Source organism: Calonectris borealis, chromosome 8 (assembly GCF_964195595.1).
Source record: "Calonectris borealis chromosome 8, bCalBor7.hap1.2, whole genome shotgun sequence".
Taxonomy (NCBI): Eukaryota; Metazoa; Chordata; class Aves; order Procellariiformes; family Procellariidae; genus Calonectris; species Calonectris borealis.
In genome coordinates this window covers 37,877,779-37,894,422 of record NC_134319.1, presented here as the reverse complement: position 1 = coordinate 37,894,422, position 16,644 = coordinate 37,877,779, and the positions used below count along the sequence as shown (strand labels likewise).

Below are 16,644 nucleotides of genomic sequence, written 5' to 3'. Positions count from 1 at the left end.
TGCTCTGCAGAGCAGCACCGCCAGCTTGAGGCCTTACAGGGAGTACAGGGAGGGGGCAGGAGCGGCCAGCCTGGCGAGCACGGACACAGTCCTCTGGGGACATCTCTGGAAAAGAGCAAAGGAGCAACTCTGTGCTTCCAGCAGGGAATAAATGCCACAGAGAAACCTGTTTCTGCATGCACCAGCTCAGAGCAGGCTGCTCCATCACTGGGGCAGCAGGAACAACCTGGGGAGACCGTGGGCCTGGAGTTGTATTTAGGGGACAGTGCCTGGCACAGAGGGGCTGCCAGGAGTGATTCCACTTCAGCCCTGGTTTGTTGATAGCTATGTTCTTTTTGTTCATATAAACTTTTAAGTGCCTACCCCATCTATCACTTCCTCATGTGATTGTTGGTTATTCTCTCAGTCCTCCAACATTCCCAGTTTAAAGCTCTTCTTACTAGGTTTCCCAGTCTGTTAGCAAAGGTAGTTTTACCCCACTTTGACAGGGGATAATCTTACCCCATGTCTTCCAAGCAGTCACTGATCCTCAGGGTCTCATGGTCATAGAAACTAAAACCCTGTTGCTGATACCAGCTGCGCAACCAAGTGTTGACCCTAAGTCCTTCCTCCTCAGACGCAAGCTCAAGGACAACACCAAATGGGCCACATGCCCTTGACCTAAATGCCCAGAGCCAGTAGTCACACTCAATACTTGCCCGGTTGGGCTACCTACATGGAAAAGCAGCAGGGAGTAATAGTCCAAGGGCTGAAAAAGCTTCGGCAGCCTCTCAACAGTGCACCTTTTAATCAAGGACAGTGGACAGAGTTTGTTGGGAGCTGCTCGAGGTTGCTAGTGTCTTGCTGAGAGTCAAGGAATCCTCTGGCTGTCCTTACCTGGCAGCAAAAGGCACCCTCAGCTTCATTGGAGGGTTCCTTCCCAGGAGTCCACCAATGATCTTAGACAAAGTCCCCAGAAAACATTTCATGGACAAGGTTGGACAAGCCCTGAGGAACATCGTGGGAATTCATTGTTCATCCTGATGTGAGCAGGATGTTGGTCCAGAGTCCTCCAAAGGTTCTTTCTGACTTGAATGTCTCAGTGATTCTGAGTCACGTCTGATGGCAGCTACCATGATTCTTGCAGTCTTGAATTACTCCTCTATATGTGGGTTAGCATCAAGCACGGCATCCCCAGCACTAGCCTCTGCTAGTGGTGTGACATTGCCTTTTGGGCCTGAAACATTTAAGCTTCAAAGTTCATTTGTGAATGACTACTTGCTCAGATTGGACCCTCCTCACAGCCTGCAACACCTGTGTATTACACCATGATGACAAGTACAAGTGACACTTGCAGAATGCCATGGCATAAGGGTGATGGTATTCTAAGAGCCCTGAAGTCCTTTGCAAATCCAAGAGAATCCAGCAGCATTGGAAGAGCTTTAAACATCTCAGGCACACATTTATAAGGTTGACTTTCTCACTATGGGATGGGTGAGAGAGCTGGATTTGTTCAGTCAGGAGAAAAGAAGGCTTTGGGGAGACCACAGAACAGCCTTCAGAAATCCACCAGGAGGGAATCAGGAAGAGTCAGGCTCTTCATTGTTGTTCATGATGGGAGGATGAAAGCCAATGCACAATGACAAGGTTTCCAAGAGTTGGTGCCATCCCTCTCTTTAGAGGGTTTGGGGCCCTAAACGAATAAAGTCCTTTGCAACTTAGTGTGACCTGATAGCTGACACTGCTGTGAGCAGGAGTTTGGACTAGAGACCTCCAGTCTGAAGGATTCTGTGTTTCCATCCACTATGGGGCTCTTCCCTTGATGATGGCAGGGAAAGCACTCAGGATCCCTGTGACCATGGAAGTAAGTCAGGCGTAAATATGGTCAGATCAAGTGCAGCTTTCTTGTCCCACTCCAGTCAGACTTTCTCAGCTGAAGGGCTCCTTGGCAGGTCCTCCAAACAGCCCTGATCATATCCTTGGCTTCACTTGTATTTTCTTTTACCCTCTTTCACCCCTCCCAAGTTCTGCCTTTTGATCATCCTCATGCCCTCCTATACAAACAGCCTGCCTCTGGTTACCCTTTCCTCATCAGTCCCGGTTTTGCTAGCTTTGTACCCTCATTTGGTGCTCTGAGACGGTCACCAAGATAATACCTACCTTAGCAAGCAATTTCATTTAACTAGTATGTCCTCACTAAGGCAGGCTCAGACCTGACTGGATGAGGAGCAACCTCAAGGAGAAGGACCTGTTAATTACAAGGGCTGCCAGATGATACAGTGGTGCTAAATGTGAGTCTGGCTATGTGCATGTTGGGCTGCACTGGGAGGAGCGTGGCCATCCAGACAAGGGGAGTTATCATCTCCTTTGACTCAGCACTGGCATGGTCACTTCTGGAACAGTGTGTCCGCATGTGGGCACCTCATTCTGGAGAAGAGGAGCAGAACTGGAAAGCATCTGGCATAGACCGGCCAAGATGGGGTTAGGGACCATGTGTTGGGAGGCCTGAGAGACTTGGGCTTTTTAGACCTGGTGAAGTGGAGGCTCAGGGAATTATAGTAGTAGCTTGAGAAAGCTTGAAAGTTGCTTTCAGGGATGATTGCATGTTTTTGGTAGTGAGAAAGAGCATGAGAAAGGAAAACCATTACAAACTGCAGTCTGGGAGGCCCAGACTGAACAGGAAGAGAAAGAAATGTCACTCCAAGGGTGGTGCAACAAATCGCCCAGAGGGAGCCTGAGATCAGCCCATAGCTTTGTGTTTCAAGGAACAGCGGGTGAGGATGGAGAGAAATCAGTATGGGTAAGCACATGCCAGGATGAGAATAAGGTGAGGAAGTGGGTGGGATGTCTACAGGCTGTAAGGAAACAGGCACAGGTGTGGGACAGCCTGTGGTGGATGTGGCCAAGAGTGCCGGCAAGGAGGAAGGTGCCAAAAGAACCGAAGTTTTTGTCTCCTTGACTAAGGCAGGTTTCTCTGCCACCGAGGGCTAGGAGGAGACACATTGTCCTTATGGCACTGGGCCTTCATTGCGTCCCTGCACTCCTCAAAGAGGCCGGGAGGTGTCATACTGTTGTCCTTCACTAGGCATCACACGTCACACACCCCATTGCCCAGGAAGAGCCATTAGCCAGCATCAGGGACAAGGTCTCCCTTGCCAGGGGCTGGGGGCTCAGGGCTTGGCATTTGGCTTGATAAAACACATCAAGGCTTGACTCAGCATCGGAGCTACCTGCACTTTGCCTTTGCCCACCTGTCATTAATGACTCCAATTTTCTTCTCTAATGAGTCCATGGAGAGGCTGTGTTGGTAATGGTCCTCAGCGGGGCCCATTAATACTCCCAGAAACTTCAGCATTTGCTTCTTACTTTGTCTTCTTAAGCAGTTTGTGCTATGTCTTCTGAGCACCGGAGATTCATGGACTCGGCACAGAATATACCATGGGGCTCATTACAATGCAGAGAGCCCTCATGTGCTTTGTCTCTTCACGTAATTTTCTTGAAATCTCCAAGGCTTGCACAGCTAATTGGAGATGTTTCAGGAGGGTAGTTCAAGAGGAGGATTTCAATGAGCATTTAATAAAGGATTTATGCTTTTTAGGGGTTTGGGGTTTTTTTCAGTCTACTGAAGAAGTGATTGCAGCACTCTCCACATTATATTGATGCAGAGGGTCTCCTAAGGAGGTCTCAACCAGTAGGAAAAACAGTGCCTTGAGGCCAGACACTGTACGGACACCCTTCCTCCTCACCTCCCCCACCCCATCATTTCTCTCACTGGCCACCTGGGACTTGCATCACTTTTCCTTACATCAGACTCCTCCACTGAAGTCTCCAGATGGATATTACATCTCCATTGCACCAACTCCCACCTGTTTCCCTCAGAGAACTGGCTGCACACAGGCCCAGAAGGGCTTCTCTTCATTGCCAACAAAGAAAAGTTAGCCACAATACAATTCAATAAACACTAAAACACCGCTGTATGCTAAGTCCTAGCTGCATCTAATGAGGTCTACCTTTCACAAGGGATAGCCATACAAGAACTATTTCAGAAAGATAGGAAAGGATAGATATAAAGACAGTTTTCAGAGTTGACTAAAGAGTTAATTAGACTTCTGAGAGATGGCCAAGTTTCTAAATCCTTGAAGCTGAAAGCAGCAATCAGATAGTCGGGAGGTATCTGAACGACCTGGGGAAATCTGGAGAGCAATGGGAAGGGCAGAAGTCCAGGTAGTCTGCTGAAAAGATGCCCTCAGATGTGGTCATTTAATCAGGACAGGTGGGAACACTTGAAAGATGAGGCAGATTAAATATGCGGTGTAACAGACAGAGTACTGGTAGTGCAAGTACAGCAGGAGATCAATATTTCTTCTATGGTTAATTCAGTTCCTGCAAATTCTCATTGTGGCATGGTGGGAAAACACTGCCATTTTATTAAAAGGAATCAATTGTTTCAGCTGATGAAAATGTGCTTGGGATTTTTTTGTTGTTTGATGTTTTGGGTTTTTTTTAATGTTGAATACGGTTGTTTACCTTTTCAGGCAGACCTCAGTTGTTTGACCATGGACATCCACTACCACTTTTAGGGGCCCCAGTGTACCTGAGGTGTTTGCCTGGAACTGGCAGCTATGACAGAGGACTTGTGAGAGACGAGAGCCCCTCAGGAGCTGCAGATGGAGCCTGGGCAGGAGGTTCCAGGGTATCTTCAATGGTACCAGGTGTCTCTGTCCCTGTAGCTGAAGATATTTGTGTCCTACATCCAACCTATTCCGGAAAACACTTTATTTTCAAAAAAAGAAAAAGGACACCAAATCCCCCAAAGACCAGAATATTAAAACAAAAGAAAACAAAACCACAGAGAATTGTAAAAGCTAAAAAGTGTGGCTTCAGGTAGGCGAACATGCTGGTGCTGATACACAGGGAGAGCACAGCCAGGTGAGGGAGGCACATGGCACGTGTTTGTGCCATCCCTGCTCAGAGGGGATCCTCAGCACGGTCCTGAAGATCTCCGCATAGGACAGCACAGTGAAAACAAAACATCCCATGAAACGAAAAGCACTAACCAGAAGAAGCCAACTTCCCTGAGGTAGGAGTGTGAGCAGGAGAGCTTGAGGATCTGGGGGATTTCGCAGAAGAACTGGTCCACAGCATTGCCCTTGCAAAGTGGTATTGAAAATGTATTGGCAGTGTGCAGGACAGCATTGAGAAACCCACTGCCCCAGGCAGCTGCTGCCATGTGGACACAAGCTCTGCGGCCCAGGAGGGTCCTGTAGTGCAGGGGTTTGCAGATGGCAACATAGCGGTTGTAGGACATGACAGTGAGAAGACAGTACTCCACTACCACTAAAAAAAGAAACTAAAAAGACTTGAGAAACACAGCCCAAGCAGGAGATGGCCCTGGTTTCTGAGATGGAATTGGCCATGGCTTTGGGGACAGTGGTTGAGATGGAGCCCAGGTCAAGGAGAGGCTGAGGAGGAAGAAGTACATGGCAGTGTGGAGGCGGTGGTTATAGGCTATGGTGGTGATAATCAGGCCATTGCCCGGGAGGGCAGCCAGCGGTCCCCTCACTCTCACGAGAGCAGAGCTCCAAAATTCAAAACATCCAATGACTGCTCCCACACAGAAGGTGCCAGGACTGAAAGTGGTTTCCAGCCTTCACCATCCCTTAGAAGCTCTTTCACAGCGCCACCAACACTGCGGCTCTGCTCTCGCCTAGCCATCTAAGGCTCCAACACATTCTCTCTCATTCTCACCAGAGCACAGCTCCAAAACTGAAAATGTCCAGCGACTGTGTCATGGTTTAAACCCAGCCAGCAACTAAACACCACACAGCTGCTCGCTCCCTCCCCCCCCCCCCCCCCTCCGGTTTCACAAGCCTATGAGACAATAAACCCTAACCCAACCCTACCCTAACCGGAACCTAATCCTAAACCCAACCATCAATCCTAACCCAACCCTATCCTAACCAGAACCTAATCCTAAACCCAACCATCAATCCTAACCCAACCCTATCCTAACCAGAACCTAATCCTAAACCCAACCATCAATCCTAACCCAACCCTACCCTAACCGGAACCTAACCCTACACTAACCATAACCCTGACTTTATCTTAAACCTTATTCTAACCATTGCCTGACCTTAGCCCTACCCCAACCCTAATCATAACCCTCAGCTCTAACCATAACCCTAACCTTAACCTTACCCTAATCAAAGACTAACCCCACCCTAATTGAAGTCTAATCCTAAACCAGCCTAACTCTAGTGATAATTTAAACCTGAATGTGAACCTTAACTAATGCTAACCTAACACTTGGGCATAGTGGGAGCACAAGTGGGATGGACACACAAGCGTACCGATATCACCTTGTCAGTGCTGGCTCAAGGCCTGAGCAGTTGCCTTCTGCTTCCTCATGTTCTGGAGGCTGTAGGCACCACTGTGTGTCACCCAAGTCAGACTTCCGGGTCAGATGAACCATTTTTCAGTTCTCATAGACTATATTCATTGTTGCTCCAATGACTCTAACAAGAGCTTTGTTACCTAGGTATACAGGCTGCAGGTGGCACATTTCTCACGCAGTGACCTCTTGGAGTAGCTCTACTGACCCCGATCTCTCTCCATATTTACAGTCCTACAGCTCTGACGGGAGGAAATCACCCTATAGTGCCTGGTTGCTCCAAGCCACAGCACAGGTTCTTCGTAGCCTTTCTGACTATTCCGTCCTTTGGTCCTGGTGAGAGATGATATTATTGTCTTAATCCTGACTTTGTTGGGTAACCCAAAAGGACAGACTGGAGGCTGTTGAGTTTTATGTAGGGTTTCTGAGAGATCAGGGAGCGCATTAACCTCACACAATGGCAGGAGATACGTTCCTCTGGAAGGGGTTATTTGTGCTGTTGGCTACAAAGCCACCCAAGGCAACTGTGGTAAGAATCAGTCAACCAGTTTTTGGACATCAGGGCGAAATTAATCTATACAAATATAAAGATCTGCAGTGTAGTGGCATGACACAGTCCTTTTTTCCTTCTCATGTGTACATCTCAAACACAAACTTTGTCTCCAGGCCCTTTCTGGATGTGAACCAGCATGCAGACAGCACAAACAGTTGGAGTTCAACCTCTCAGGGCCAACTCGGTCTAACACGGGGCTAACACGGGGCACAGGCACCAGTTGGAACCCGGAGAAGTGGAGGTGCAGAGAAGCCTTTTCTGTTGCTGCACAGTAAAGTTAAACCCAGATTGAACTGGTTTATTTGCTGCTGCCCTGCTTCCCCCCCTCTCCTTCTTCCACAAGTTGAGCAGCTAAACTTCATTTCTCAGTTTCTCCACTTTTTAAAGACATATAGTTTTGCTGGAAATTACTAATCAGGCTAACACCCATGATTCTGACAGTCTTTCTAAAATTGTTCCTGGTGCCGTGGGTGTCTGGGGAGGAGCAGTGGCAGCACCAGCATTCCCACCTTCTCTCCTGAGGCTGCTTACTAGCTGTCTTATAACCAGGTGAGAGTGACAGAGAGGTGTCCAGAGAACCACATCCAGGTGGTTTCCAGGGGAATGACAGAGAGGAAAAGAGGTCACCACTGCGTCCTGCAGCATCATGGACTGAGGAGTGTGCTCCTGCCTCTTGGCTCCTGTCAATGGTAAATCCCTTTCGGCATGCCCCCCAAATGCTGAGGTAGTATGGCAGCAGCTGCAGGCAGCTGTCCAGTTTGGCTGGGCTGACTGGAACGGGCTTCCTTCAGCTTTGAGAAATGCTGCCCGTGAGATAGTCACCATATAAGAAGTACTCTGGCAGTTTCCCGTGAGCAAAGCTGGCCTGAACTGTGCTCTATCTGTGATCTTGCAAAGCACTGAGACATCTGAGAGTGAAAAAGAATAGGCTGTATGTTTGAGGACATTTTGAAACAAGCAGGAAATGCTGGTATGAGGATAATCTGCATGCAAATGGTTGCTTTGAGTTAATGCATTAATTTGAAGTAAATGTGGGTATCTCCCAGTTTTTTCAGAAAATAAAGTATTTAATTTTTCTGTATATTTATATGAATAAGTAGGTAGATTAGAAAACAATCATGGTGACTTTTCCCTCACGCAAACCCTAATTTTGTCTTGGAAATTTTGAATGGCACCTCTATGAGATAGATAAAACTCAGGGAAAAAGGCAGGAATACCCTGGAAAAAGAATCAAACTATTAGGACCACACGTTTTTGTGAATTCAGATGTTTCTCTTGCAAAACCGCCCTGCGTTTTTCACTTGGCTAATCAGAATGCTTTTATGACATGTTTTCTGACCTGCTGGTCTCATCGTTAATAAATCAGAGTGTAAGAAGACTTCTCAAAGGGTGTTAGTGATAGCTGGAGAGACACAGCCAGCATCCCCAGTCGTCTGCCTGGAAGAAGATGTTCCTTTCCCATGTCAAACTGAGATTCTTAAACATCTTTCAGCCGAGTCTCTTCTTCATAAGAAGAAACCTGCTATTGTGGTGCTGCTTGCTTGTAGCTCACATCCTTCAACTGTGCCCAGCAAGAAGTCTTTCTGCTCTGGGAAGGTGGGAAATGCAAAGGGAAGGCTCAGTTCCCCAGACAGCAGGAGCATTGCTCTGCTTCTGCAAGGGTTTGAATGGGCCCTGGGCTGGATTGGTAAACTGTCAGAAATCCAAGCGACAGAGCAGGAAGTTTAGGAATGCTGAATTATTCGGGATTCATTCAGTTATAAAAGCCTGACCTGTTCAGGAAAATTGGGTATTGCGAGGAGATCGCCCACTTCTGATCACTTTCTTCTCTGTATGACTGAAAACTGCATGAAGCAGTTTGATTGCTTGCATAAAAATGTCTTTTAGCACCCTGAAAGCTTGTGATTTATGCATAAACTGCTGCTTATCTGTCTTGTTAAAATGTCCCATGGATGCATCAGTGTCACTGGATTCATTGGCCGATAGAGGCCTGTTTTACTTCTGATGGGATTCACCCTTCACCATATAAAAACTAATGATTCAGATCTAAGATAATCTCCCAGATCTTCGTGTGGGGACACAGCGTCAGGGGATGAGCTCTTACGTGTGAGGAGAGCTGGATTAATCTCTCTCACTAAGGTCTAAGAATCAAGTCATGCTTGCCTTGCTTTGTTTTGATTGCCTCTCCTTGCCTTGCTTTGTCTTCTCCTTTTTCTTCCCTTTCCTCCTTTTCACCCTATTTCTTGTTAAAGTTCTTACATTAAATGCAGCTCTTACAAGATCTGGACAAGGAACGTAAGCAAGACCGTTCTTAAAGGGGCTAGTATTTACCCATTTTCTTCCTTCCTTCTCGTCTATCACCAGGTATTCTATTTAATAAAATCACCTCTAAACCAGGAAGTCAAGTTTCTTTTATCCACATGACAAAACCCAGTCATTCAGGCTCAAGGATTCTGTTCTTTCCTCTCCTTACAAACCTCCCTGCGTCAAGCAACCTGTGTTAGATTTCCAAACATTCATGCAGATCTTGGTCAAGCTTGCCCAATCCTGCAATCACGTGTATGTTGATGTTTGTCGTCTTTCTCTGGGCTTGAAGTGTGTGTGATGGTGGACAGGCCATCAGCACCCTCTAAGAGCCTGTTGTTTGGATTGCTCTGTATAGGGAAAATGCCCCAAAGAAAAGGCTTGGAGAATCACACCGTTGGATCTGGATTCATTCTTCTGGGATTTTCTGACCACTCCAGCCTGCAGGGCCTGTACTTCACAGTATTCCTGGTCATCTACCTTATGGTCCTCACAGGGAACAGCCTGATTGCACTCATGACAGTGGTGGACTCAAGCCTCCACAGCCCCATGCATTTCTTCCTGAGGAACTTGTCCTTCCTGGAGATCTGCTACATGTCAGTCACTCTGCCAAAAATGCTGGTGGGTTTCCTGATGGAAGATGGCAGGATCTCCTTCCTTGGCTGTGCTGCCCAGCTGTATTTCCTGGTTTTGTTGGGCAGCATCGAATGCCTTCTTCTGGCTGCCATGGCCTACGACCGCTACATAGGCATATGTGACCCCCTGCACTATACCCTCATCATGAGCAGGGGTCTCTGCATCAGACTGGTGGTGGGGTCGTGCGTGGCTGTCATACCAGTGCAAGTAGGACAGACCTACCAGGTGTTCACTTTGCCCTTCTGTGCATCCCATGACCTTCATCACTTTTTCTGTGATGTCCCCCCTCTGCTGGAACTGGCCTGTGCAGACACTTTCTGGAACCAAGTGATGCTGTACACCATCATCCTGGTATTCGCAATCCTTCCCTTCTCCTTAATAGTTATTTCTTACATTAAAATTATAGGGGTAATTCTGAAAATACCTTCAGATCTGGGCAGACACAAAGCCTTTTCCACCTGCTCTTCACACCTCGGGGTGGTGACGCTCTTCTATGGCTCGGCCACAATCGTATACTTAAAGCGACGGTCAAGGGATTCTGTAGACACGGACAAATACCTTGCCCTGTTTTACACAATTGTGACCCCCATGTTTAACCCTGTCATCTATAGCCTGAGGAATAAGGAAGTGAGGATTGCTTTGAAGAGACTCCTAAGGACAAAGTGATACTACAGAGTATGTGAAATAGTCCCAAATAGTCCCAAAAAGTCCCAAAAGTCCCACCGGGGCGCGTGGTTGCCTGAACAAAGGCATCCCATATTTGCTCAAACAAAACCATGTGTCCAGCCTGGCTTTCACCCTTCTCGAGAAGGCGAAAGGTGTCCCAAGGCATTCCTGTTATCTCATGCCCCACCATGATATCTTTGTACTCTAGAGCATCTTCAGTGCCCCTGAATAGTTTAATGGAAATAGCTACTTCAAGCTGTGTCTGACCAACGTAACGTTAGAGGGAAATAGTCAATTCATCGTCAGTAGTCCAGAGGGTGACAACCCATGGCGAGATGACTACCCTCAGGTTTGAGAAATCACTTGCTAGACCCCATGGACTATCTACAGTGTCCCTGAGTGGAATCAGCTTAAAAAAGTTAAAAGACATGAAGGTCATCTTCCCCTGCTGTGATGTCTTGCACTGAGTTGTGTAATGCTTGACTAACTTGACATAAAGAATAAAAAAAAAAAAATAATTACCAGGGGAACAATCCAGCACTGGAATAGAGTCCCAGAGACCTGTGGAGTTTGTTTGTCATGTTTTCGCCATGCCAGCTGGCAACTAAGCGCCACACAGCCGCTCGCTCACTCCCCACCAGTGGGATGGGGGGGAGAGAATTGGAAGGGTAAAAGTGAGAAGACTTGTGGCTTGAGATAAAGACAGTTTAATAGGTAAAGCAAAAGCTGCGCACACAAGCAAAGCAAAACATTCGCTGCTTCCCATCGGCAGGCAGGTGTGCAGCCATCTCCAGGAAAGCAGGGCTCCATCACGCGTAACCCTTATTTGGGAAGACAAATGCCATCACCCTGAACGTCCCCCCCCGCTCCTTCTTCTTCCCCCAGGTTTATATTGCTGAGCAGGACATCATATGGCGTGGGATATCCCTTTGGTCAGTGGGGGTCAGCTGTCCCAACTGTGTTCCCTCCCAGCTTCTTGTGCCCCCCAGCCTACTCTCTGGCAGGGCAGTGTGGGGAGCAGAAAAGGCCATGACACTGTGCAAGCACTGCTCAGCAGGAACTAAAACATCCCTCTGTTATCAACACTGTTTTCAGCACAAATCCAAACCATAGCCCCATACTAGCTACTATGGAGAAAATTAACTCCATCGCAGCCAAAACCAGCGCAAGCACTTGTGTACTGAATCTGCTTTACCACTCTGAAACCGTCTCTTTGAAAAAGTAGCCCAGTGGGGTTTTTTAGCCCAAATGCATATGCGGCACTGCAGTGTGTTTCCATATATGGAGCAGCTTTGCACAATGTCTGCTCCAAGAGGAGAAATATCTCAGCTTGCAGTTGGAAGTGGCTGATGCTGTGGGGGATAAATGTGTTTCCTGAGACAATATTGGATATGCATACAGTACAAAAAGACTGTGAAGGTGAATGGGTATGATAGAAACAGGAAAACTGCCCATCCAATGCAGCTCTGCAGAAGGAGGATGGAGCAGTACACAGCATGAGGTGACACCAGTGGGATTAGCGTGTAGAAAAGACTTTTGTAGGGAAGGCTTTGCAAAGGAATACCCTCACTTCACCCAGCTAAAAAATAGAGCCTGGGCAGTGTATTGAAGCGATGGTGAGAAGTGTCCTGGGGTAAAAGACCTTTGATGAGAGAAGGTTGGAGAGATTTGGGTTGCAGAGATTTGAGGTAGTCCTTTGAGTCAATCATCTTGCCCCCATGAACAGTGGGCAGCCCAAGAGCCCTTTGAGTTCTCCTGCAGGGCAGTGGGCTGCACGCCAGGATCTCTCCTTGACTAGGTACGCCTCTCAAGGTTGCCCCTCGAGGTTGAGAGATCCCTTGCTGCAACAGATCCTCGGTAAGTGACTAGTAGCATGCTGAACTTTGAAATCTTAGCTAAGTGATATAAAGGATTGATTTCGCACATATATAATCCTTTAGACATAAGCCGTTGACCACGTCTGGGACTAGGATTGGATCCAGCCGCACCTGGACTCCTCTCTGAGAAAGAGGGTAGAACGCAGAGGGGTCCTTTCTGAGCTTCATGACTCAATGGGAGGTCTCCCTGGCAGTTCTGTCTGACCCTGTCCTCCCTGCAGTAAATAATCAAGTGTACCTAGCCATCGAATCCTGTTAAGTCACCGTCACGTTTACAGAGTCTTATATCAATATACATATTTTTGCTTCTCTCTTACGAGTGAAGTGCACTCTTACTCCATCTGCGATAGGTACCCAGCCCCCTGAGCTGGAAGACAGGGACAGGGAGCAGAATGAAGCCCCCATAATCCAAGGGGAAATGGTTAGCGAACTGCTACACCACTTAGACATACACAAGTGTGTGGGTCCAGATGGGATCCACCCGAGAGTACTGAGGGAGCTGGTGGGAGTGCTCACCAAGCCACTTTCCATCTTTTCTCAGCAGTCCTGGCTAACTGGGGAGGTCCCAGTTGACTGGAGTTAGCAAACATGACGCCTATCTACAAGAAGGGCCGGAAGCAGGATCCGGGGAACTACAAGCCTGTCAATCTGACCTCGGGGCCAGGGAAGGTTATGGAGCCGATCATCCTGAGCGCCATCACATGGCATGTACAAGACAACCAGGTGATCAGGCCCAGTCAGCATGGCTTTATGAAAGGCAGGTCCTGCTTGACCAACCTGATCTCCTTCTATGACAAGGTGACCCACTTAGTGGATGAGGGAAAGGCTGTGGACGTTGTCTACATAGACTCTCGGAAAGACTTTGACACAGCATTCTCCTGGAGAAACTGGCTGCTCATGGCATGGATGGTCCTCTTCACTGGGTAAAAAACAGGCTGGATGGCCGGGCCCTAAGAGTTGCGGTAAACAGAGTTCAATCCACTTGGCGGCCGGTCACGAGCGGTGTTCCCCAGGGCTCAGTATTGGGGCCAGTTCTGTTTAATATCTTTATCAATGATTTGGGTGAGGGGATTGAGTGCATCCTCAGTAAATTTGCAGATGGCCCCCAGCAGTTTTGGCACAGGGACTTTGCAAGCCCAGGCAAGCGTACCTGCCCTTGTCTGGGCAATGCATGCCCAGTAACTATAATTTACAAGGAATTTCCCGATCAGTTGGGGCCATCTCTCCCCTTTCACCTCTTATAAGCGAGTATCCCCCCCCCGTTTTGCAACCTTGTCCCGCCGGCACAGCAGCTTACCCCGCAGGGAGCACCCCGGCCACAAGCTCCCCACTGGCCTGGCGCAGAGCTGGGGGACATCATCAGTGGGGGCCAGCTCGGCAGGTGCCTCAGGCATCTCCAATGGTATCTCCATACCATTCTACAGTGCTATCTGCATCTGCAGCATTATCTGCTTCATAAATGGCGTCTGCATCTGCAATGGTATTGGCTTTGGTGTCTGCGTGTGCAACATTATCGGGAATGTGATGTGCATCTGTAAAGGTCTGTGCAATGTTTTTTGCAATGGTATTTTAATGTGCAATGCCATTTGCCATAGTATCTACATCTGAGATGGTATTTACATCTGCAGTGGTGTCTGCATCTGCTATGGCATGAGCAACGCTATCTGCATTATCAATAGCATCTGCAATGATAACTTCTGCTGCAATGGTGTCTGCAGCAGCATTGATGCCTGCACCCAAAATGGTATCTGCAATGGTACCTGCATCTCAATTTGGTCTACATCTGCAGTAGCATCTGCATCTCCACTGGGATCTCCACCTTCAATTGTATGTTCACTGCTCTCTGCAGTCGTATTTGCACCTGGAATGGCACCTGCAATGGTATCTGCATCTGCAATGGCATCTGCAATGACGTCTGCACCTGCAAGGCTGCCTGCACCTGCAATGGCATCTGTAAAGGTATCTGCCATGGTATCTGCATCTGCAATGGTATCAGCTTCTTCAAAGGTATCTACCTCTCCAATGATATCTGCATCTGCAAAGGTATCTACATCTCCAGTGGCATTTGCAACTGCAATGCTATTTGGATTGGTATCTGCATCAGCAATGTTATGGTGAATGGATTATGCAGCTGAAAAGTATCTGCAATGGCGTCTGCAATGCTAATTCATTCTGCAGCGCCATCTGCAATGGTATTTGTATCTGCAATGGAAGCTGCAATGCTATCTTCATCTGTAAATGGATTCTGCATCTGCAATGACATCTGCATCTGTAATGGCATCAGCAAAGGTATCTGCAATGGTATCTGTCTGCAATAGAATATTCTTCTTCTGCTGTACCTGCATCTGTAACGCCATCTGTAATGGCATCTGCATCCGCAATATTAGGAATGGATCATCCCTCTGCAAGGCTATCTGCATCTCCAATGGTATCTCCATCTGCAAGAGTATGTTCACCTGCAATGCTCCTTCTGTTAGTATTCGCAGCTGAGGAAAGGCATGGGATTTTCCCTCAGATGGACAAAAACAAATGATCAGAAAACGCAGGACAGGTTGCAATGCCCGCCAGGTAATAATAAACTAATAAAAGTTTGAGAGAAAGAGCGAGCTATGATGCCAGATGGTGAATATCACAACTTGCCTCATACCCAGAGGCTCAAGCTCCACACACTCCGTGCTCCTATGTGGCAGATGGCTTTCTGCAGCGATGCTGCTTGCTTATCAGGCAGTGTTAAAGGCATCAGTGCCCAGCTCTCCTGCAGCACGAACCGCCCACTGAGCCAAAGCACACGGAGGACAGGGGCAGCGAGGCCCGCTGATGCGGCTGAGGCTGCCCACTGGCTGTCGGAGCATTCTGGGGGGAGCTGCTGGTTTCCTCGAATTACTTGGAAGAGTGAAGCAATTTGCGATAGGTGCGCTTTTGGGACAGGCATTTCTGGTCTCGGGAGAGTAACTAAAATTAGCTGCCCCCTTACTGTTCTCAATCCCGTGCTACATGCAGACCCCTTCAGCAGCAAAGCTGTTTGCAGACTCGTGCGCTCCCACTGCCTGCACTCGCAGGATCATCACCCCTGTGCGCTTCTTTGGGAGCCCCTGAGCAAATCCAGAAAGTGGGTGAATGTGTCAAAGACACTGCGCCTCATCCATTAAAACAAAGGGGCCGGTGGGAGCCCCAGAGCTGGCCTGCGGTGTGGAGCCACTGAGAGATGGCTCAGGGACATGACGCAGCAAGCGGCACCACTTGCTGCATCCTGCTGCCTCCTCCCAATCCCACAGAGCTGCTCAGCACTGCTGGTAACTCCTGTTTCAGCCAACTTGCAGCTTGCACAGACCAGAAGTGTTGGTTCAGCTGCTTCTCCTGAAAGAAAGCAAAGGAGCAAGAATCCAGAGGCATGGGGAGAGAGGTCCCCATGGAGTGGAGTCCTTGGAGATAGGTGCCTTTGGGGGAGGTTTCTTATGTCAGGACAGGCCAGGAAAACAGATGAAACCACAGAGTGGGAAGGCTCCAGTAGGCAACATCTCAAAGGGGCTGAGCTCTGCCTGCTAGCCAGTTTTATTAGCTCTCCTGGCAGCAGTAACAGCAGCAGCAGCAACAACAACAGCTCCCGAAGACAGGCTATTTACAGAGCACAGTCTCCTCTGAACAGATAGAAGCATAACCCTGATATCTCGCCTCCGCCAAGCAGCCGCCTCCTGTCCCACTCCTGGGAGAGGAGCAAGCTCTGGGCCATGTGGGGGGCTGGAGGGAAGCGTGTGACATTGGCTGGGAGGTGAGAACCAGCTCCCACGGGGGCTCAGTGCCCCCGGGAGTCACAGGCCAGCACGGCCCCAATCCTGCAGCTGTGGTCCCCCAGGGCATGGCCAGGCTGCACTGTCTCTGTCTCCTTGTGTCATCCCACTTCCATGGGAGGTGAGGGGTCCCCAGGCACTCCCCGTGCATGGAGAGCTGGGGGACCCCAGGCTCTTGGGGTGCTGGGATCCAGAGATGGGACTGTGGGTCGTTCCCTGCTCTGGGAGCAGAACAGGCACTCTGGGCGACTTGCTCAGGTATGGCTGTCCTATTGCTGCTCTCAAAACGTCTGGCAGAAATCTCTCCAGAGACCAGGACAAACCCCACATGAATGGCAGTGTCCTGCCTGATGGCCAACAGATTTCCCTGCCTTCCCACCATGGTCTGGCCCCATCAAACTGAGCTCCAAGGAACATGTCCAGATGCTTTTTAAATACCTCCAAGGATGG

The 16,644-nt window shown here is 48.6% G+C and overlaps 1 protein-coding gene across 1 annotated transcript; it reads left to right on the top strand.

The window, feature by feature from the left end:
- The first annotated feature begins 9,590 nt into the window (after positions 1-9,590).
- LOC142085299 (olfactory receptor 10AG1-like) lies at positions 9,591-10,529 on the top strand. Its single transcript, XM_075157085.1, has one exon. The coding sequence runs from the start codon at positions 9,591-9,593 to the stop codon at positions 10,527-10,529; it is 939 nt and encodes a 312-aa protein (XP_075013186.1).
- Positions 10,530-16,644: the final 6,115 nt, after the last annotated feature.

What these genes read in the sequence shown, in the direction of transcription:
- LOC142085299 (XM_075157085.1), top strand. Translation starts at nt 9,591, where the DNA reads ATGCCCCAAAGAAAAGGCTTGGAGAATCACACCGTTGGATCTGGATTC.